Source organism: Apteryx rowi, unplaced genomic scaffold (genome assembly GCF_003343035.1).
Source record: "Apteryx rowi isolate R43461 unplaced genomic scaffold, aptRow1 scaffold_320, whole genome shotgun sequence".
Taxonomy (NCBI): Eukaryota; Metazoa; Chordata; class Aves; order Apterygiformes; family Apterygidae; genus Apteryx; species Apteryx rowi.
Genome location: NW_020449642.1, coordinates 375752 through 398706, shown reverse-complemented (window position 1 = coordinate 398706; position 22955 = coordinate 375752). Strand labels below are relative to the sequence as shown.

Genomic DNA, 22955 nt, shown 5'->3' with positions numbered 1-22955 from the left:
CTTGGAGCTTTGCTGCAGCAGGTGCCATAGGCCTGGGGAAGCTGCGCCGACACCAGCTTTACTGTGGAAGAGTCTCTTAATTTTAGCCCTGTGTGAAAGAAGAGTTGGTTCACATGGGTTTGTATAGGTCTTAAAAAAAAAACTGACCCGCTGAGTTGACCTTTATTTGGGAGTGCTTCCCATGGACAGTTGCTGGCTTATTACCATGCTGTGTTTAGACTATCCCGTTGTCTTGGACTGTTGATCTTGATGGCAATAGCTGAGCTACACTTAGAACGTTTTCCCGTGAAGATCTTTTTATTTGCTTTCCTTTATGGAAAAGAGAGTATTGCATGCTCTTGCCTGCATCCGGGACGGGTCACCTAAACTAGGTCTGTCCCGGCGCTGCTGCACCCATTTGTCTGCAGGCTCAGCATAAGCGATGCTTCAGAACGCAAACGTTAACCGCGGTCAAGCTGGCCACGGGCATTTCTGCAGCCCCCAGGGAACGTTTGGTCCCAGATGAGAGAGATTCGGGTGCTGACGTTTGTAGGGTGCCCTGTGCCATAGCTCTCTGCGCGTGTAATCTGTTTGGTCGCAGCCCTGTAATTCAGCTGGCGTCGCAGCGTGTGTTTAAAGGTGTCTCGTACCTGTGGTCATCTGCCTTATGTTGCTGTGTCTTGTCAGAGTAGCGCCTGTCAGGAATTTTTTTACTAATGCATTTTGTAACAGGCTTCAAAATAAGATATTAAAGGCCATTGCTGTGTCTAGATACTGTGGCATAAATATTTTAAAAGGGCCCTYTTCCGGTAGCACCTTCTTTCAGCACTGGCCGCCCTTCTGTGCAGGCTTTTGTGTCTGAGGTGCTCTATACAGCACGGCCTTCTGTGGAGACATTGCCGTGATGGGCCATGCTCACCCTGTACCTGCGTTTGGCCAGCTTCTCCTCCTCTCCTCCAGAGCTTCTCTGATGGAAACACAACTCATTCCTGGTCACCTGAAGACATTTATTCCCTCGTCTCTGGTCATCGCTGGCGTAGGAGAGGTAGGGTCTCGGTCTCTCCTTTGCTGCCTCCTGGTGCAGAGACATCCTTTAGGGTTTGACCTGGCTAGGGCACGGACAGTGATTCTGGGTTTGTTCATTCCTTATTTTGACCCAAGTCTACCTTTGCTATTGGTGGTTCGTTGCAACGGCGTAGTCTCCTGATGGCTCGGGAGTCGGGCTCGTGCGCCTTGCTGCTTTTGATTCGGTCTTTGTGGTGCCTTGCATAGTTGCGTGCGGTGTATTTATTTAGCGGTGGCTGGCGGTGACAGCGCGGCGGGGTCACCAGCGCGGCGGAGCCCCTTAGGTGCCAGCCTCCWCGGGGGGAGCTTGGGTGCTGGAGCTGTTCCTGGGGGCCGTCAGATGAAGGACGGGGGCTGGAGGTGGGTCGGCAGCGGGTCCCGCTCCCACGCGCCCTCCTCCTACTCTGCRGGAGGCATCTGTCTGCGTGTTTATTTTTATCTCACATCTGCTGGCATCATAACAAAGATTTAATGATACGGCACAATTTTGTCACCCGTTCTTTTTCTGTAGGGAGTTGAACTTCGTCACTGGCTGCTGGAGAAAGTCAAAAGCTTTAAAAATGAAAAAAATAAAATCAAACKCGGGTAGAAAACTTACCTATGTTTGCAACAAGCATCCGTTTGCCGTCTGCATTTCATATCTTCCCAATGGGACRGGTGAAATTTGACATTTTTGCATTTTGGTGAGCTAAGCCGGGGTTAACTCTGCTGGGGAGGGGCAGGAGAGCCCTATAAATGGGCCAAAACGCTCAAAATGCAGCAATGATCTCCTTCCCGAGCAGCCCTGGGGCACTGCTGGCCAGTTGCGCCCTCCCTGGGCTGTGCCCGCTGCCTGTTACTTATGATCAAACGCAAAAGCCGGCCGGATGGGTTTGCACAGCTGTTTGGCTCCTTTGTTTAAATGATGGGCCGCGTCTTTGGAGGGATAAGACGTCGTCGGCCTCCTGCTGTGGAATATCTCGAGCCTGTTTGACCCAAAAATGGCAAAGGGATTTTAAAGACATGCTTTTTAAGACAGATGATCTTAAATTCTTTCAAGCGCTGACTGTGTCCGAGCTTGGGCATGAGGGCTGCGAAGGAGACCTCCTTTTGTAGAGGACCGTCGATGCAGTGTGTGTGTGTGTGTGTGCGTGTGTGTCCCACAACCAGTTTTGCCTCGCTGGAATTTTTTGTGTGGAAGCATCAGGGCAGCCAAGCTCACTTCATGGCCGTGTCTTTGGTAGCTGTTCCCGTATCCGTTCGCGTATTCCTGCTGGTTCTGCCAAACCACGGATGTGAATCAGTGAGGGTGCTTCCCATCGGCCCTTTTCCTTGCCCTTCCCAGGCGCTTCCCRCGGCCCTGATTGCAAAGCGAAGCCCGCTGGCGTAGTTTGCTCCCACGGGGAGTAAGGTCCTGGCAGTCAGCATACAAGATCATGGGATGGTTGAGACTTCACCTAACGGCAAGTCTTGACCCCGCGTGGTCACGTAGCAGCCTGGTGCCGTGCGTCAGCCCAGCTTTGAGCAAGGAGGTGGAAGAACCACGGTGCGGGTCTGCTCCAGGCTCCTGGTACGCGCCTCCTATTGCCTTCGAGGCCTCGAGCTCCCATCCKACCTCCGCCAGCGCCCTGCTCCCTCAAGGCAAGCCGGAGCGTGGGCGCTGGCGGGACCGCGACTCGCGACCTCCGTGTCCCTGCGCGCGGCTCTCCTCTGGAAGGGCACCGCTGCCTTGGCCTGGGAAGTGGGCTCCCTTCAAAGCCTGCTTTTGGGCTATTGTGTGAAATGCAATGCCCGGGAAATCAAACTCTGCTCTTCCCCAGCCAGCCAGCTGCCCGGCCCCGTGATCGCCGCTGCCCGGAGCRGATTTGCATGTTAAAAGGAGTGGCTGGGGCACTTAAAAAAGAAGAGGAAACGTATTCATCATTCGTTGATCCTTATGAATATCATTCCTCCTGGGGATGATATCACCCAGGCCTCAGCAGCGCAACCCCGCGTCTGCGCGGCCGCCGCCTCTCCTTTCCCCCCCTGTTAACAGTTAATTTGTAGTGCCCCGTGTCCCCGCGCTGGTACCGGCAGGGCTCGGCTCGGCGGGAGGAGGGAAGGCAGGGAGCTGGCGGAGGGGYGATGCCCCGGCGAGCCGGGGGCGCGAAGCGTGGCGGCAGCGTCGCGAAGGGCAGCCCGGGACGCTGGGAGGTGCAGGCAGGGCGCGGGGAAGCCCCGAGGCCGGCTGCACCCGGGGGGGTGGCCCCGGGGACGTGGGAAGCCCAGAAGGGATGCTAGCCGTACCTTTCAAGCTTTTGTGATTGCAGGATGCAAAAAAAAAATCTGAAGGTGCTTTAACAAATAATCCTCCTCCGGCCATGCCCTGCAAGGCTTTCTTTAGTATCCTGATTTAGAGGGGGGAAAAAGAGGGCAAGTGAAAAATCTGGATGGGAACTGCAACCTCTTACACCTCAAAATAACACAGAGGAAAGAAAAGCAGAGTTTTGTTGCAGCCTGAGGCTAGCTTGCACGGCAGAAGGTCCCGCACCGCAGCGGCACATCTGATGCCGGGGAGGAGGCGTCAGGGATGCACGGGGCGAGTGGACAAACGCACCGTGAGCGCGCACTGCTCGTTTGGGACGGGCCCGTGCTCGCAGATGGGAGCGTCCCGAGTTCCCTCTGGTGTCCGGCCACGCTCCTAGCAAATCCCGTCACCCGTGGTGAATGCAGGTTGCTGCTCACGTGCAACACCGCGTATCGTTGAGGCTCGCTTAAATCAGCAGCTCGTGATCCTTCCCCTTGGGCCGAGGAGCAATAATTTAATAGGAACGAAGCAACAATGAAAGGGAGAGGCTTTGGAAGGAGTTGGCAGAAATAATCCGTATTATCCCAGCTGGTCATAACCAGCCTCTGACATTTGCTGTCTCACTTCCAAGTTTTCGCCCTACGTCGACCCTTACTACACCTACGAAGGTATTATAGACGTGTGTGCTGGTCCAGCTGAGCTGGCTGTCGTGATCTGCGTGTACCTGCAGCTCGGGCCCCCCGCAAAGCCTTTTCGCTTGTGGTCTGTGCTTTTGCCTCTGCCTTTACAGAGACAAGAATATGCAGTTAAGATTTGCATAGGAACATGCAGCTGTTCCACCAAAAATGGATAATTGTTCTCCCCGCTGTGAAGTTAAACAATAAGAAGTGCCAAACTGCATTTGCCATTGCTGATTTTGTGCTCTCAGCTGCATATTTTATGCATGTAGATTAGTTACAGATTTATGACAATTTAACTGTTAATGCCTGCGTTAATTGGGCCAGGTTACAGTTGCTGTGGAAACTATAACTTTGAATTTTCTGTAAAGTTCTACTTTTAATGTTGCATTTAATGCATTTTTTGGGATGCTCTTTTATATTTAATGCCATATGGTGGAAAAGGAGAGTGAATCAGCGTTGAAAATAAAAGTGCCTTTGGGCAGAAAACAAGTTTCTGCGAAGAGTAATTTTTCTGGAAAGTTGTGAGTGTCTGGGAAAATAAGGGTTTGTGATAGCGTGCCATCTTGACCACGACTGTATGACTATTATTATAAGTGTGTAAAAGCTATTATAGCTGCTGCAATACTGTAATAAAGAAAACAACTGTATAACTTATAAACATCCTAAAAATACAGGACTGAAGTTCTTGGGTCTCTATATATTGGCTTTGGTGGCAAAGGAAATTGCTGCTGTGCTTTTGATGGGAAAATAGGCTGGTGCAAAATGTTACTGATATATATATATTTTTTTATTTCCAGAACACACCAGTGGGCACTCCGATTTTCATAGTGAACGCCACGGACCCAGACCAGGGGGCCGGAGGCAGCGTGCTTTACTCCTTCCAGCCTCCTTCCAGTTTCTTTGCCATAGACAGCGGCCGTGGCATCGTGTCGGTGATACGGGAACTGGACTACGAAGTGACGCAGGCTTATCAGCTCCAGGTGAATGCAACGGTGAGTCTTACCCTGTCTGCTGCAGCAGAGGCGTTTTCTTGGAGGAGCGCAGGGAGGAAGGAGGTGCTGTTTACTTGTTTTGTTGCTCCACTTTTGTCTTTTCGGGGACAATCAGCTTTCCTGCAAATTGCAAAATAGCATCCCGTTTCAGAGTGGGTTTTGTTGCTGCCGCCAAAGGGGCAGTGGGAACGGGCGCTGATGTAGGCGGTCGGGAGTAGTTGYGGTCTCACGGCTCACGGTGCAGAGCATCGATGGTAACTGCCGCCAGCACCCAGAGCGGCTTTGAGCATTTTTTGCTCAGAAAGGTATTATTGCAATAGGGTGCCTGCACAGTTTCAGATCACCGTATGGAGCACAACAGTGCTTCTCCAACAGCATCTCATACGTGCGGGCAAGCAGCTCCCTTACCCAAGAAAGCCAGTAGAGGAGAGGCTTTGCTTACGGGCCCTGGGGTGCCTGTCAGCTAATTTCACTGAAAAGCATGGATTTGCCATGGCACCTAAGGCCAGGAGAGACCATTAAATCCTCTGGTCTCATCCCCTGTGTATCATGGCTCGTTGTGGGTGGATTCACCTGTGTTGAACCCCCTGAGTCTAGCTGGACAAAAGCAGTTCAGACCTCAAGCGTTAAAAACTGGATGGATCATGAGCAGAGAGGAGGAGACACCGAGACCCTCGTTACAGTCAGTACCACTGTGCTGGGAGGGGACCACTGGGACGGGTGTGCCCAGGGGACCGTGACGGCAGATTCGTGCCCCGCTCTGGAGGGGACACTTCTTTCCTGGTGTCAGAGCCAGTGACAGCTTGACGTGAAGTGTGTGAATGACGTGCACCATGCAAGCTCCTTCCTATCTCAGGTGCAACAGAGGAAGGTGAGATTCAGCCCTGCGATACATCCAACCAACTGTGCATTCAGAAGGGGGGGAAAAAAATCCTTCCTGGACCCCCCAGGCAGCTGGCTAGAGCTCCTGAAGCGTGTGATTTAATCACAGTCGCTGCCTTGACGCAGAGCCACAAATGTCATAAGGACGTGGAGTGCTGGGCAGTGCTTCTCTCGCTCTCCGCGGCCGCGGAGCCTGGGCATTCGCAGGCTGCCAGGCCAGAGGCAAACGCCTCCGCCGTCCTGCCCAGCCCTTACGTATGCAGCGCTGTGAAGTTTTTCCCAGAAGCTAATCTTTTGTGAAAGACATCTCATTTTATTTTAAATGCTCCAGTGGTGAGTTCACCATCTCCCCTCCCTGGTAAGCATTGCAATGCTTACTTGCAGTCACTGCTAAGAAACAGTAACTTCTTTTGAAGTTAACTTTATCTCACTGCAGTTTCCAGTCTTGGTCCAAAAAGCGTTGGACSTTTGTGCCTGTGTCTGATTTTAGTTACCTTAAGGGCATAAGAAGGCCGTCTTGGTTGGACCACTGATCCCTCTAGCCCTCTGTCCCAGGTGCAGATGCTAGCGAAGATTAAAAAGGGGGCAGAGCTGATACTTGCCACCTAATGTGTTCACAGCTTCTAGCTCTTTTCAGCTCAGGGAGTTCAAAGACCTAAGTGTTAAGTCTCYGTGAGCTGGGCTTGATTGCAGCAAGCTGGGAAACTGCTCTGGGAATCTCTCTCTGCTCGGCTGCAGGGCAGTAGCGATTCCTGGCAGTGACAAACCCCGGGGGAAATCCCAGCCGAGGAGGACCACGGGAGTCATGCCAGCCTTGCAGGAGCGGGGTGGGAGCATGCAAATGGGGCCTCCCGCTTGCCTGCTGGATGGGCTGGTGGGAGCTTGCACGGTCCAGCAGGAGAACAAGGGGATGGTGAATTTGGGTGGCTGCAAGGGCTGCAGCAGGGAGAAGAGCAGTGGAGAATTTGCTCGCAGCAAGAGATGTTTGTTCCTGGGGATGCAGGCAGCGAGGATGGAAAAACGCTGGAAAGGGCAGCATGGGAAATGCTAGATGAGGAAACGTGAAATGCGCTTGCCTTTCACTGCTATCTGTAACTACTTTAACCAAAATTTAAAAGACGAAGGGGAGGGAAAAAACATTATCTGAAGAAACGAAAGACTTCAACCTGCTAACAATAACAGCAGAGTACGAGTCAGAAATAAGCATCCATCCAGGCCATAAATGCTGAGGCCTGCAGGTTAAGAGGATAATGTACAAGCTGTGTTGTTGAATACAGTTTAAATTAACATTAATCTTCTGGCAATCAGTCCTCGCCGCTGTTCAGAACCATTTTGCAGAAGTGTGCGGTAACCTCTAATGGTCTCCTTTTACCACAGTGCTTGATGAGGGGGTAGAGAGAGATTTATTTCCTTCCCTCGGAGCCTTATCTGCTCTGTGCCGGGCTCGTAGCGAGCTGGGGCTTCCTCTAGCAAAGGGCTGCAAGCGCTAGGGCCACTGCTAAGCACCCATGGGACGAGACTCCAGYGAGAGAGTTGATGGTAGCGTAGCAGGGCACTGCCAGGGGAAGCTCACAGCCTTTCCCAAAGCATCGCTGCCCAGGCAACGCGTCCGGCTGTCRCMCRCCAGCCGTYGGAGCACGAGCGGCCCGGCGGCATYGGYGCYGGCGGGTAGGAAACGCTGYGCTGCGACRTGYGCTTGCTGCTCCTCTTCCCCCAAAGTGAGYGCAGGTACCAGCGTCTGCTGGCAGTCACCCCTGGATCTCGTGGCACCCTAGGGTATATCCGCATAAGGAGGCAGGTTATATTTTGATGTATTTGTTGAACAAGGTGCTGCCTCTCTGCCACCCAAAGCATGCTGAAAAGTAAATCGGCGCTCACTGTATTTTAAAGGGCAAAGGATGGAGAGAAATGCATGCCTTGTTTCCGCTTAGAGGGAGGTACGGTGGACAGTAACTCCAGCAGGTAGCTTGAAAAAGAGGTGACTACCTGGGCTGTTCCCAGATTTTGACCCAGCTACAAACGAGAGAGACTTAGAGCAGTTGAATGCTTCTGATTTTCTGATAGAAATCCTTTCTGCCTGCTCTTTGTTTTTCAAGGACCAAGACAAAAACAAGCCGCTGTCCACTCTGGCCAACCTGGCAATCATCATAACCGACGTGCAAGACATGGACCCCATTTTCATCAACCTGCCCTACAGCACGAACATCTACGAGAACTCGCCCCCGGTAAGGGCTGCTGCCTCATCCTCGCGCGCCTCCGTGGTGTTGCGCTGGGGGACCAAGGGAGGACAAGGGCTGGGTATGGGACAAAAAGCACTAGGTACCCAGAGGTGGGGTGGGGTACCTCTTTGCAGAGATATTCAGCCTTCCTTCCATCCACAGTTTGTGTTGCTCTGCCCCGACGTTTGTATGCAAAGAGGAGCCCTGTTTCCATACTACTGGAGTGCAGATGTAAGGAGGTTGGGGAGAAAAATCATGAGAAGGGCTAGGTCCAAATGGCATCTAGAGAGACACAAACTCTTTTTCCTTCTAAAACAAAAGGTGTTTCAAAACAACTCCAAAATATTTTGCCCCCTTTCTTTAAAAAAGGGAGCTAGGCATGAAACTTCAGGAAGAGCTAAACAACCTGAAACCAAACTGAAATCTTTTCCAGGGCAYTCTTCTTAAATTTTAAAAGGCATTTATGTTGTTTTCAGCAAACACTCACTCYCCTTTTCCCCACAAAACACATATGCATGCCTTTTCAAACAGAAAAGTTGGAGAAAATTTTAAACGCTTCTGAAACAAGGCAGTTTTGAAAATGCCAGAATGATCRGCCATTTCAGCCCTTTGAGTGTTTTCCCCCAGGTTTTGCCAAATTGATCAAATCGTTTTGAGTCTTTCTGAAACTCGGTTTTTCAGCRAACTTGCTGTTTGCAGAAAGGTCTCCCTATCTCTAAATACAACAGTGCCTTTTTCCCCCAGAGGAAGGTAGGGTGCGTGGTGGGCAGCTGCAGGGTAGGGGGCCCTTAGTTCTGCTCCCAGCAAGGTGCCTGTTGCCTCGGGAAGCTAATTTAACACGAGGCAGCACTTTCCCGAGCCCTTCAGCCCAAGTGCTCGTCCTCGTGAGCGATCCCGACCCTTCCCGAAGCACAGCTGTGCATTGGATAGGTTTGTCCATAGAATAAATATTTTTGTTTACGGATGGGAAACCTTCTGTCCTAAAATCGTTGTGTGGTAGGCTTCCATACTGCACGTGCATGCTGCAACGTCTCTGGTATATTGGATCCAAAACGTCTGATGGTTCACTTCATGCAGTGGCAGGGTTTACTCCAGCTCAGCTCAGTCTAGGTCTCTTTTTATTCTCTTTGGAGTTAAGGGTCTGGCTCTTTGAGTATACCAGATCAATAGGACTGAGTCCTACTGTTGCAAATCAGAAAGCACATTATCTGTCTGCTGGCCCAAAGGTGGCCAACAAATGGCTGCATGAATTACTTCCGTGAATTCCAGTGCTCTTGAGTTTAAGGAGTATTCCTATAGTGGGCTGTATGAGCCACGAGGAAGAAAAAGTGCTTTTAGATCATTGTGAATAAGGAAGGAAAAAAAAAAGATGAAATTATAGAAATGGAAGTCCCCATGAGTATAGAAAATTATAGACTGTGTCACCTTCATGGAGTGACCTTATATCCAGGAAAGGGGATCTCTCTCAAATTAATAATATATAATAAGGTTGGAGCTAAAAGGTCCCTTCATGTTGATACACCGGCATGCATAACAATTATTCCCAGGAAGTACGCTGTTCAGTGGGCAAAGAAGCAACTAATCRCTGCGTAACCTGAAATACGAAATGAATGAAGGYGTGCTAGCCACATTCTTAACGGTCTTCTGACAGATTTAGAGATTTTTATTTCTCTTGGCCCTCTGTATCATCTCCAAAGGTGTTGTGCTAGAATAAAGGAACAAAACCAGGAGGGAAAAAAAAAAAAGCGAGAGGCAGCATTCAGATCCATCAGACTGCCTTTATACCCCTAGGAATTGTGTGACTGAGTACAGCTCACTCTGATTTTTTTTCCCCATCGCTTTCTCCACCATCACTGGGGATGCAAGATAGACGGGAGTTCAGAGAGGTCCAGTGGGCGAGCGATGGGCGCCATGTGAGTGCAACAACRTGGGGAGTCTGTGAGGACCATGAGGGCATGAATCTTCACGTTCCTGTTGGAGCTTGACTATGTCGCTCCTGCCAGACAGAGGTGACTCCTCAGTGTACCACCTCGGTATTCCTGAATGCTTTTCTTTCCGCTTTCCAAACTGTTTTACTGCTAGCTGTGGTTTGGAGATCTTGTAGCTTCGGTCCTCAATGCTTATGAGATCTGTGGGTGAGTGYGAAACAAATTCTGATGCAGTAATGAATAGATACTGTACCGAGAGGTCCTGCTAGGAGCTCCTTTAGCAAGAATGATGAGACTAGCAAAGAGAAATTGCTCAAAAAGGAGGAATACTGAGGTGACGGCTTGCGACTTGCTACTCCTTGGTCAGTTTTGGACACCAGGAAATGCAGCAGTCCTTAGGCTGTCTCCAGTGCATCATGCTGTGTGTGCTTCCTGAGCATCTCTGTTGTTCAACCCTTATCTACCCTGCCTTGCTCCTCGGGTTGGGCAGCACACGGTTTGGTGTCTTGCACTAAATTGCATGGTTCCCTGCACCGTCCCATACCRCGTGGGTGTGAACCCAAGATCTTTCTAAGCTTTCATGAGATTTGGCAAAAAATGTATAGCCACTCTCCCCCTACAACAGCTGCTGGCCCTCTGGGTGAGGTACCCAGTTGGGATGGGAGATGCACAGCTTCACATCCCAGTTCCACTTGATTCATTGAGGACGTTTTGACCATTCTTAAGCCGTTGAAGGACTTGTGGACACCGTTGCCCTTTCTGACATTGTGGATGCTAAGCCTGCCAGACACAGAGGTGCCACCTGAGTCACAGCGAAGAGGAAAACTGCTAACCATGGCCAGTACTATGGGTGGTAACAACTGAAGATGTGCTGCTGTGGGAGGGGGCAAACTGGACCACTCAGCCTCGGACCCAGAGGCCCATCCTTCACGGGAGAACTCTGCTGCTGACGCGAGCACATGGTTTGCTGTGAAAAGCTTGGGTTTCTCCTGCACGTTTTCTGACGGCGAGTCTCTCCAGYGAGAACTTCCTCGTCAGCTCTGCCTTGCCACCCGAGGGAGCCAGTCACGCGTGCGGAGTAGCGACTGTGGCCCTGCAGAATGGCTTTGCTAGGGACAGGATCGCTCTGCAGATGGGAACGAGGCATCTAGGCTCAGTCAGTTTTTGTGATAAAACGGGCTCCCGTGCGCCCAGGTCGAGCCGAGAGCGTGCAGTGCRTTTGTGAGCGACGCTTGCCCCCGCTGCTGGGGCACGGCAGGCTAGGATACCCTCGAGGGATCTCATCCCAGCTTTAAATCTAGAGAGCAGGTTTCTGAGGCTTGCGGGGCCCCTCTGCTCCACGCGCCTCTCTCTCTTCCTCTCTCTCTTCCTCTCTTTTTATCTGCGGTGCACAGCATGTCTGTGTTCCTCTATCTATGTATCGGGCAAGAATACCTAATCTAAAGTGTATACATTACCTAATAAAATCCTTCTTATTTGGGATTATTGCATCAAATTTTAATTTCCTCACTCGAGTAGCAGCATGTCAGCCAGCCCGTCAGTGAAGAGCCGGTAGAAGGTGAAAAGAGTGGATAAACTGCAGCAAATTACTGCAAACAGATCTCTATCAGCCCTTTGACTGGAATTGACTGGAATTAAGAAGTGAGAAATAGGATTTTTGCCTCCGAATCTGCCGTGGCAGCTTTCTGAAGCGCTCCCCCTCCTCCTCCCACTGGCTCCTCCTGCCGTAATGCTGGGCTGYGGTTTGCCTTTCAAGTCCCTAATCCTCTGATAGAAGAAGAAGAAAAAGGGTGGAGGGGTGCGAGAAGGGAGGGGAGAAAAGTGCGGTCGTAGCTCTTATTTTTCTCAGACCAGGATCTGGTAACACAATTCAGAAGCATTTTGGGCACGTACTTATTCAGACATCGAGAAGAAAGAAATTCGTTATCGGGCAAAGGGAAGAGGACGCAGCAGGGAAAGCTTTGCCTTCCCTAGTGGTGGTGTATCCTCTTTCTTGATGCCGCTTGTTGGCCCAGCACACCTGGGATACCTCTCCCAGGGTACTCGAGTGTACCCAAGCTGTCTGCAGCAGTGGCAAAGCATGATGACACATAGTACTCTTCATCCTCAGCGCCCTTTCAGGAGTCTGTCCTCCCAACATCTGCAGACTGGATAGCGTCTCTGATGTTTTCCAGATAAGTGAATGGGACCTGGAGAGAAGAGGACTCATTCCTCCTTGCCCTTGGAGAGACTGATGGTCCGATGAGCCCCTGTCCTTAGCCCACCATCGGTGTGTGGTTCAAGCACCATCACAGCTTCGCTTTGGGGGCTGAAARGGGAGCAGTCCACTCGCTCGGAGACAGGCTGCGATGCGTGAAGTGTGTTTTATCCCACGGGGAGCCATGCAAGGACAGGAGGGGGCAAAACCCGTTTGTCTTTGGTTCCAGGAGGAGCAGGTGTGTTCCCTTGCTATAGCATGGTACAGATCCACTTAAATTATCATTAAAATACTTTTAATTCTTCAGCACCATCCCCCTCCCCTGCCCAAACTCCTTGGGTTAAAGAAATAATGTAGAATCAGTGCTGTTTTTGCCCTAGAGTCTCAATAGCTCCAAGTTAATTCTTTCTTACAATATTTCCAGCCCATCAGTGTGAACACTTTATTAAAAGCTCAGGGTTTTATTAAAAAAGGATTGATTTACCCCTGCCCCTCTTCAAAAAAGCCTCAAACTTTGTTTGGATAATGTGCCATTCTTTATTTTCTTTGCCTTTTTTTAAGCATAGACTGTTCCAGATTATTGCTTTTCTAAATCTTTTCCCTCTTTCCCTAGAGGGAGAGAGTTATTCTGTTCTGGTGCTTCAATTTATACCCACCACCCGAATCCTTACCTTACAATCACTGTTGTCTGTGGTGGGCAGGTGAGCTGTTACTTGCTATAAGAAATGTCAAGGACTTTTGGGAGTTTTCAAGAGCCACGGTTCAGCCCACGGCTACCTGGGGAGAGCCACAGGCAGAGCAGTTGGCATGGCAAGTCAGCTTGGGATTCCCAGGAGTGATTGGAAACCTTGTCAGCTGGATCTCACTGGAGATAGTGGGAGCATCCCCTCCAATTTAGGCGTGCAACTGCTGGCTGCCTAAGGGAGCCCAGGCACAGCCTCTTGTGCCCTTGCCRTGCCAAGACCTATATATTGAAAGGAATGGTGTCGTGGCTCAGTAGGATTTTGGAAGAAAAGATGGAGGCTGTTGAGATGTGGTTGGTGAGAGGCCAACCTTTTCTGTCTTGGGACTGCATTGATCAAGGGTTTAGTTTGGTTTGGGGTGTTTCCCCGGTTCTGGCCTCAGGTTAGTTAGGTCTGCTGGGATGGTGGGCATCATCACAGGTACTTGGAGATGAGTACGGCTTCCTTGAGTGTAGTGTCCTGTTTCACATCATATCTTATTCCCATCTCACTCCAAAGCATGCTGAATGGGAATACTCCTGTTGATTGTGATGATGGTCATGCTCTGAGGCTCTCTGCATCAGTTGTTACCACTGACCATAAAACCAAAAATTGCCACCARCTACATGGATAAACCCTTAAGCCTGTTCTCTGACATTTGTTCAGCCTCTTCCGCAGAAGCCTTCTGAGGGAGAAGGGAGACACCAAGATTGATCCTAAAATAGTGTGGATGCTCAGAGGGTGACCTTCCGTCCCAGGGAGCTGGGTTCTGATAGTTTTGTGGATATTGGAAGCCTCTTACAAAGAAGCAAGGATGGAAACTAGGTGGGCTGCAAAAAGGTGCTCAGGTTCCTGCCCCTGCCGTGACTCCAGGAGACAGCGTCCAGTAAGTACAGGGAGCTCAGCCCTGCTCTGACACGTGCTTCTCTGCCACAGGTGAAGTGTGGCTCATCCCAAGGCCTGACTTAGGGGTCTGTGGAGAAGGAGGAGACATAGAGGTTGGAAGGAGACAGAGGGAGACYGACAGTCTCCAAAAACAGCAGTGTGGAAGCCATCATCTTCAGCTTGCCAAGGACCAGACAAACCTCAGCTTCTTGTTCTCATGAACAGGTGTCTGGATGGTTTCTTTCCTATGGACGGCTCTATGGCACGCGCTGGGGAGATATCCAAACAAGATCCCCTCTTCTCTCCTCCCAAACTTTGCTACTGCAGCATCCGCGCTCTTCCTTTTATCTCTGGTGACAGTCATTCCCCTTGGCACCTACAAAAGGGACCTTTCCTTCAGATAAAGTGGCCCCGGCATCAGCAGGCCAATTGCTATTCCTGGGCCATCACGGAGGCCCTGCCTCCTCCCGCAGCTGCCTTCCCTTTGAAATGTGCCGCAAGGCAGGTGACACTTATCATTCTGCGCGGCTCCCTCTCTTTTGACAGGCGATGAGTGAGCTGTCAGATAGGCCAAGTGCCTTCACCCACTGCCCCTGGAATGGAAAAGCTCTCGCTTTGCCAATGAGGAAACAGGGGCGCGCGCCTGCCCCGCGGGAACGGTAAATTAAAGCAGAATATGTTGGGGAAGTGCCAGCTGAACTGCATCCCTGGAAGTTTCGGTTCTTTGTTCTTTTTTTCCCTGCCCCTCTTTTCTGCTGTGTCTTGCCCTCCTCTCCGGATCTGTTGTTCTTGTTTCCCCCTTTTCTTGTGCTTTTTAGCCATACTAGTTTGGAAAGCGCTGCTGTCAGTGATTTAGAGGCTCTCTAGCAGCTGCTGAGCCTCACCAGCCGAACGCCGTTCAAAGGTCAGTGACCTGGGATTTATGGCTAATGTTCTCAGTTAATAGTGTGGATTTACTTAAGGAGTCTATTGAAGTAGCCTTGGATATCAGGGATGGGGCAGATCTGCCTGGCCCGAAAAGCCGCCTTTATGGCAGCAGTCACAGAGTGTCTCCGTCCTGCCCACGGAGCTTCACGGTGTCCGCGCACGGCCCTGAAAACAGGGTGGGCAGCAAGTCTCCAGTTCCCGCTGGTGACGTTTCTGCAGCAGCTTTCCCAAGGTTCCCAGTGTAAGCTGTGATGGAGATGTTTCAGTGGCTGGGTCCATCCTGCTGTTGTAGAGGTTCAGCTCTTTTTCGGTTGCTGCTATGCACCTACCTGCTTTTGCAAAGCTGTCATTATAAATAGCAGAACCTTTGAGACTGTCCAAATAAAAAAAATGGAGACAGCATAGCACCAGCATTTGGCCTCTAGCTGATGGATTGCAGGGCAAGTGCAACACCGCTGTCCTGCTCTGCTCCCTCATTAGATATGCAAATGCCTCTGTTGACATTTTCTTTGAGGGCAAAAAAAAATTGCTTCTCTTCCCACTGTTAATCAACCAATGAAAACAAGAACAGCTGAGTTGTAAATTTTTTCACACTACATTAATTGCGTGTGTGTGTGTTTGTATTCACATGGGCTCACTGCAGTGCAGCGGGGGAAGTACAGCTACAGAGCTGACATAAGTGCATAATATTTTTATTAAAAGAACTGAAGAAGAATCTTGGCCCGCTCCTATATATTTTGAGAGGGCTCTTGGCCTTATGAACCTTTCTGCGGGGCTATAAGAGGCCTGTCCCGCAGGGCGGATGATGAGGTGGGGGAGCCAACAGGTGCCGAAGCTCCTGTCCATGGGCAATCCCCTTCTTGGCATCGGTCCGAACCTCCTTCTGCCTACAGGCTTCTATTAAAAGCTTTGCAGTTCTCCCAGCCGGTTGTGCAGCTGGACACCCTTGGCCAGCACGAGCACCCCTTGTCGCCCAGGGTGCCAGGTTTGAAGAATGCAGGAGGAGAAGAGGACCCTTTGAACCTGGCAATCCAGGAGGTAGAGAAAACTGGTCTATTGACTGTTGCTGAAGGTAGTGGTGAGGAAGAGTTGTTGCCTGTGGTTCTCAAGGGGCTACGAAATGAAAATCTCTCCTCTGTGACTGAGGAGCATATGCTTCCACCCGCCGACCTGAGCCTCAGCCCGTGCAGTTGCGGTGCTGCAAGTCAGCATGTCTCGACTTTGCCGGTGCTGTACTTCCATTTCTTCTTTCCTTTGTTTTCTGCCTTTGAGCCCTGGGGGTTAAGTGACCCTGTCTTGATTGAGCACTGCTGGCTGGGCTCACCTCGCTGACCTCGCTTCAAATCCTCTAGGCAGGGGCCAASCAGCAAGGGAAATGAGCCTGGCGATGCTATCTTCAGTCCCTGTGGACTCGTGCCCTGGTACAAACATACTGTACAGTCAGCCTCGACCTGTTCAGTGGCCTTGTGTTAGCGAAYGTGTTGTGCCGGTCCTGTCCTCAGCATCGCAAGCTAAACACTGGGGTGGATTGTCAGCGTTTCGTAGCTTGCGCAGAAGCTGGATGGTGATGAGTTGCGGCTCAGAACTGCCCTGGGGAAGTTGGGGTGGGACTTTCCTATGTGATGCCTTGTCCTGTCTACGAGGTGATTTTCATAAGCATGTGGCCCACAGTAAGAGGTAAAAATGCATTGGTGATGTGCTGGGACAGCTCGGCTCTTGTGGCTGTGCATCCTCGGAGCCCCAGAAGCGCTCTGATCCATCCCGTTGCTCCCACGCGATGGCTAGGGGAGGACGGAGGTGGGAAGTGTCCTGCAGCGGGGCAAGGCGCGGAAGCGGCTGAGTGCCTGCAACATGCGTCTCTTCTGTCCCTCCCCAGGGTACCACCGTGCGGATGATAACTGCGGTTGACCAGGACAAGGGCCGTCCCCGGGGAATCGGCTACACCATCGTCTCAGGTGAGTCGCAGCGGGGAGCCCGGCAGCAGCCTGTGTTGGAGGGGGCAGAAGACCTGGCTCTGCGATAAGTCTTTGTCTGTGCTCCCCATGCCAGAGAAATTATATTTGACTAAGTTTCTCCTCGACTGTACTTCTGTTTGCCTGTCTCAGCTCTTTTGATTCACCGTTGCTAATTAATGTAGCCTACTGCTGTGAGTGAAAGCTTTTACCTGCCTGAAAAGTGTTTTTTTTTTTGCCTTCAGTGTTGTCAGAGCACATTGTTCATGACATCTCTCTTTCCTTGAGCAGAGACCATTATTTCATACAAGTTCGGGAGTATCTTATAGTGAAACCTTTTGGTCTTAATGACAAGCCAGGCACATTTTGCACGTCTGCTAAATGCATTTGTCAACACTGGCTGTATTTCTTTGGATGCGTCACCGGCTAATACCGAATGCCGATCACCTTTCTGCAAGCGCTTTTGCTAGCTCAAGGCAGAATGCTCTGCGCTGGAGACCTGCAGCACGGGATTAGCAGAGCCGTTAGGCATTTCGGCACTGCCGTGGTGCTTTCAGAGGGAGCCTGGGTCGCGGTGGGCACCGTGGCACACGTCTGTGTTTATGAGTAAGAGATCACAGTGTACTGTGCAGGGGATGGGGGAAAGCAGAGCCCCAGAGGTAGTTGAAGCTATGCCAACAAACGGCTCCACTTCACAAAATGCCACCGAGGAGACCTGCAAAGAGCAAGGCATAAAACTTTTGTTGTGGGTGCAGTTGTTATTGTTAGAAAGAGAATATGACTGATTATGGGCTGAACAGCTTGTAGCAATTTCTGCAGTGTTTCCCAAAAGTCTCTGCACCAAGGACTGGCCTGGCAAAGCATTGCAAGGACCTCGTCCAACTCAGCAGGGTCGCAGCACAAGCTGGAAGGTCGGGGGCTGGATCTGAAAGGCTATGAGGCTAGAAAATGGAGCTTAATTAAAATGGTGGAGGCTTTCCTCCTCCTGACATCCGTGTTCCTTAATCCTGCCTCCGTGCATTGCCACTAAAGCCCAGGGAACCCGTCACAATGTGTGCAGATAGCTTACCGAAATTGCTGCTACCTGTGGCACACGGGTCCTCCCTGGGGCGTCCTAGTTCAGGTAACGAGAGAATGAAAATTCAAAGAAAGGTCTGTCAGAGATGCCTGACCCCGAACCCTACGCTCATTTTTTGTGATTTGTTTTGGGGAGAGTCTCCCTGCCACCCCACAAGCCCGAAGCACCTTTGCTAACCTCTCATGTCAATGCCCTCCTGCACAACATCTTGCTCCCTTGCTCACTGTGACCCCTCCTGATGGTAAAAGAGGCAGGTGCAAAGCAGTCCAGGTAGGCATTTCCAGGTGAAACACGGCTGCTTTTCAGAAAGTCCAGTTTTTGGAGCTGGAGCGGTTTCATTTCAGGTGCCTTGAGCCTCTGCCGTACCCGCGACAGACCACGGGCTCGCTGGGCTGTAGATGGACAGAGCTGGTGGGGCTTTGGCGCTGGGGCAGATGGACTAGTCCAGGTAACCCAGGAGTGAGGGACTAGCTTGGGCAATCTGAGTTATGACCCCCTTTCTGGTGTTGCTTTCAGGGAAATCTTCACAGCAAGAAATGGCAGCAGCCCCTTTTCTCCCCACTCTGCCATGTGCTTGAGGAGCTGGGAGCTCCTTCAGGTTACATGTGGAGAAGTCGTGTCCCCTTCTCAAAGCCTCGCATTTCAAATGCTCTTTTAATCAACCTCTGGGGTCAAGGTGACTTGATYCCAACTTTGATCCAAGTCCCTTGATCCTGGCTGGAAGTATCCAGGTCAGTCTGCCTTTGAAGATGCAAGGATTATTTATTCCTCTAAATCTCTTTGCAATTTATTCTAATGTACCCCTGACGTGAATTAATTGAGAGATTCCCCGAGACTTTCAGTATCAAACCATGCAAAATGCAGCAGGGACTTTGTTCTGATGTGAGCCTTTGTTCACTGGAGGCTGGACTGAAACCACAAACTGATTTTACAGAGGCCACTGAACGCCCCCAAGGATTGTAAAAGCCTTCAGCAGTCCCTCACCAGAGCGTGGTTGGAGCCACTGACCGAGAAGAAGGAGATGTCTCGTTCCCGGAGTAACTAAGGGGGACATCACAGGGTTTTGTGAAACCATGGGTGGTGCAGGAAGAGTGGGTTGATTAACTACAGGGCTGGCCGTAAACCCTCTTTTTGACACAAGAACAAAGCAATATAAACAGTTCCTGGGTTTCAGATGGTCTGTATATGATGGTTAAAAGGTGGCTTCAAATGAAAGTTCATAGGAGTATAGTTCACAACAGAGGGGGTTCTTCTCAAAGTCTGAGGATGGTCAGCATCCAGGAGAGTGCACTCGTCCTCTTCTTATGTCCTTTTTCAGGCAGCTGCTTATGGCCACGATTACAGACAGCGTCTTGGACTGGATGGATGCCCAGTTGGATATTTTTGTGACTGTTCTGCAGACTGTCCACATAGAATGTTGCTTCAAAGTGTTGCTCTGAGTTTGGTTTTCACCTTCAATCTCCTTTGCTGGTTTGGTGCTTGAGTTCGGAATAGAGACGTAGTCCTGCTATCAGTGAGCCTTTTGGATTCGCCATGTAGAACAGGTTTCCTGCCCCTTGTTGCTAAAAGACTGCTCTCCCTCTCTTCTTTCTTGTGTGGCCAGGCTGAGATTTGGAGCGTCTGGGGTTATGTATTTGATTTTTCTTGTTTCCTTGGGCTTCTCAGATGTCTATTGCTCCTTTCCTGGAGCAGGCTTTATCGGAAGCAGTTAAGGGCTCTGTGGCAGTAAAATCACTGGGACTTTGCCTGTTTAGCTCTTCCACTGGCGTTGAACCAGCACTGGCGGTAACAGAGCTGCAGAAAGACCTGTGAAGGTTGCAGACCGTTCTGACATGCGAGCAGGGCCTTTACCCTGCTGCTGCTATCTGGGGAGTTTAATAGCTTTCGTCAGAGAGGCATGAGCTTTCGCTGCTGGTTACCAGGCCCCTGGCAGAAATGAGCTCTTCCCAGCCTTTCGCATCACTGGGACTGGAGCCTCCCCGAGCTCTGTGGTATATAAAGATCTGATGGTTTTGCAGAACCAGATGTGAAGTTCTAGTTTCATGTTATGGTTTTTCCCTTAATTTGCTCTTACGTTTTAGGTATCTTAATTTTCCTTGTCAGCACCAAAGCAATATAAACAGTTCCTGGGTTTCAGATAGTCTGTATATGATGGTTGAAATCTGCAGAAACAATGATGCAGTCTATAGAGGGCTAACTGGCTAAATGCGCAGATCAGATCATGATTATACGGGCTCAATCAGAAGGTCAAGGCTGATGTATAGAATCAAGCAAGCAAGACCTTGAGTCCTGGATTTTTACCTAGAGTGTTCACGCATGGCTTTATTTTTATGTTTATCTTTGGGTTTCCTGTAAAATAGCCATGATGCCACTTTGCAAGTGTCCCCTGAGCACTGCTCAGTGCCACAGTACCTGCCAGCCTGGCTGTTGCACCCAGCAGAGGGACTGTGCAAGCGAGCCAGACACGCTTTGAGAGCCTTTTGGTGGCGGCGATGTGTGCAYTGACAGGCAGTCAGATACGTGCAAACATGCTTGCATTTGCTTGCGTATGCCAATAGCTTAATCCCCGCCCCAGGTCTAGCCTGGTGGGGGGGCAGCTATCGCATTAGGGAATCGTGCAGAACACATCAAAGCCACGAGTGATTAAACTGCTCTGCATTTTTTTTCCCAAGCCGAGAACATAAGAATTGCAGAGTATTTTCCAAACTGACCAGCAGTCATTCTGCTATCAACACCATCATCTTGCAGCGAGCCAGCGCAGTCGGGATGCTGGGAGGGAACAGCCCTGCGGACAGACCGAGGAACGGCTGCGTGGTGTGCGTGCAGGGCTCCCGGCCCGCCGCGCGAGGGGAAAGGTGCCRCGCCGAAGCATCTTCTCCAAAATCTGGTTCGCGCAAGGCAAGCGGTTTTTTTGGCAGCCAGATAAAGGCTAATTAATTTGTCATTATCCTCAATCATGATGGTAAAGGTCAGTAAGCAGATTTTGTGCCTGAGCTGGTAAATTTTTACGGCAGTTTTGAAAAAACTGTCTAGCGTATGGGAATCGGGAAGCAAATTAAATTAGAAACCGACCGTAAACAAAAGTGAAAATGGCAAGCAGAAGTAATAATTATACCTGGCTCTTCAGCTCACATTCAGAAGGGAAGATGACGGCAGCATTATTCCCATTTCCAGGTGGGGMGACTGGGGGAAGGAAGGATGAGGCCCTTTCCCCGGGTCTCTGAGGAGTCCYGCTGCCCGGGTAGTGCCGTCTAGTGTAGTGCCCTCTGATTTTAGTGCCCGTGTTGAATAAATGGCAGTGAGAATGCTGAAAAGCAACCTCGATGTTTATCATTCCTTGGGTATTAATATCTAGAACATTAGTATGATTTGGAGGTAGGATATAAAGATTAATTTGAAATTGCCGTTGTCCTTTTCAGTTCCAGCCCTCTCCTGGCTGTGTGCTAGTACACACCTCAGGATATACTGCAGAAGCTCTTATTTATATAGCTATCTCCAAGCACAAGGTTCTCCTATGACAGGAAAACAATAAAACTAAAAGATTAACCATAACCACATAAAATAAGACTTAAGATCTAACTTTATGCAGTCAGCTTACAAAGCTATTAAGCCTGAAGTCTTATAGAAGCCCTGATCTAGCTGTGTCACGTCTTTGGCTAGACCTGGTTGAGTTGTCCTGTTGTGGCAGAAAAGCCTGCCTGCCAGGGCCCAGCTYGTGGATTTATTTCCATCCCTTATATGGAAAATCCATTAAATTGTTTCTCTCCTTTCCTCCCAGTCAAAGGAGTGTTTAACTCCATGAAAACACATGCTACTTTCCCTACACTTTAAAAGGAGTAGGATGACCACAGTGCAAAATGTCATTTAAAAAGAAAACCAAACTGAAAAACCCTCTAATGCCAAAAGCCACCAGAGAGGCTTGTCTGCACCAGGGTTCACATTGCTACGGCTGAACCACGATGGCTCCGGTGGGAATTTTTGTGTTGCTTTTCCTAGAAAGGAGCTCTTCTCGTGCCGGCCTAGGTGGAGCAGGGCTCTGAGCTGTCTCTTCCACTGGGGTCTCCTCCAACACTTCTCCGGTTTGTAGCCCTGTTCCTGGGCACACTGGGACAGGACTCAGCTAGGAAAGCCAGGAATTGGGTCAACAGGAATAAAAGCAACAGAGAAAAGTAGCGATGCCTGAGCCCAGACGAGTCAGGGAGGCTCTAGCAGGGAAAGCGATGATGCTGAGTATGGAGGTCCTTGCTTGTTCCCGAGGAACGGCTGTCCAAAAAGGAGAGCGCCGCCAGCTAGTAGCTTGCCCTTGCTCCGCTGTATGAAATCATCCCCTCGCTCTGAAGTTCCCGGGCTGCTTTGACAGGTTGGAGATGTTCAGCCATTGAGGTCAGGGCTCTGTTTGAAGGACAGATAATTAATCCCGCGAAGTAATCCACGGTGCCTTTTTGGCAGATTTATGGAGATAGCCTCTGTGCCGGGGACTCTGCCTCATCATCTTTCATTTCCCAGGCAAAGCAAGTGACTTGTTATATAACATGACCTGGTCTAGATAAGACTTTTCATTTAGGGGAACTCTCTGGTCTAACAGAGATTGATTTTCCTAGAGGCACGCCGGCTGCAACAGGTGATGGGAAAGTGATGGCAGGCGTGCTGGATATGCGGGACATCATTAGCTTCCCGAGAGAGGAAATTCGAGTTGGCTGGATGTCAGCGGGTGAGCATCTTTCCAGCCTGGTTGATGCTAGGGACACGGGGCAAGCAGGACCGCAAATACGCAGGGAGGTGCCCGCGTTTTGCCGGATGRGAAGTGCTCCTTCCCTTCCCCCGTGTTCGATGCTGGCTGCTCTTTAGAAAAGGAAGCGCCTTTGCTATAGAAAGAGCAAGATTTATCTGGAAGAAATTAATTTCACACCGCTCTGGCTGCACACRCTTGGTCAGAGCAGTGGGAACCGATTCTGCGAGAGGGCAGAGCTGTGTTTCCCAATGCCCCCCATCACCTTCCCGCTCATCCAGCGCGATCTGCGCCAGCCTGGCGCTGAGCTGGCCGGTGGTACTGCCGAAATCGGAGCACCCCGGGAGCATGCAGCAGAATCAGGCCTGGAGACAGCYGTGCAGTTTCACGGTTGCTGCTACTGACTCTCCCCTGGAGAACGGGGAATCCTTTGGCTCTTTAAGAGCAGGATTTT

At 50.5% G+C, this 22955-nt stretch overlaps 1 protein-coding gene across 2 annotated transcripts in view; it reads left to right on the top strand.

The window, feature by feature from the left end:
* Positions 1-22955, top strand: part of CDH23 (cadherin related 23) — a 223917-nt gene that overhangs the window by 82116 nt on the left and 118846 nt on the right. For both annotated transcript variants that reach the window (XM_026071045.1, XM_026071044.1), the window contains exons 6-8: positions 4788-4982; positions 7961-8089; positions 16619-16697. In XM_026071045.1, the coding sequence (XP_025926830.1) occupies positions 4788-4982; positions 7961-8089; positions 16619-16697 (403 nt within the window). The remainder of the gene's footprint in view (positions 1-4787; positions 4983-7960; positions 8090-16618; positions 16698-22955) is intronic.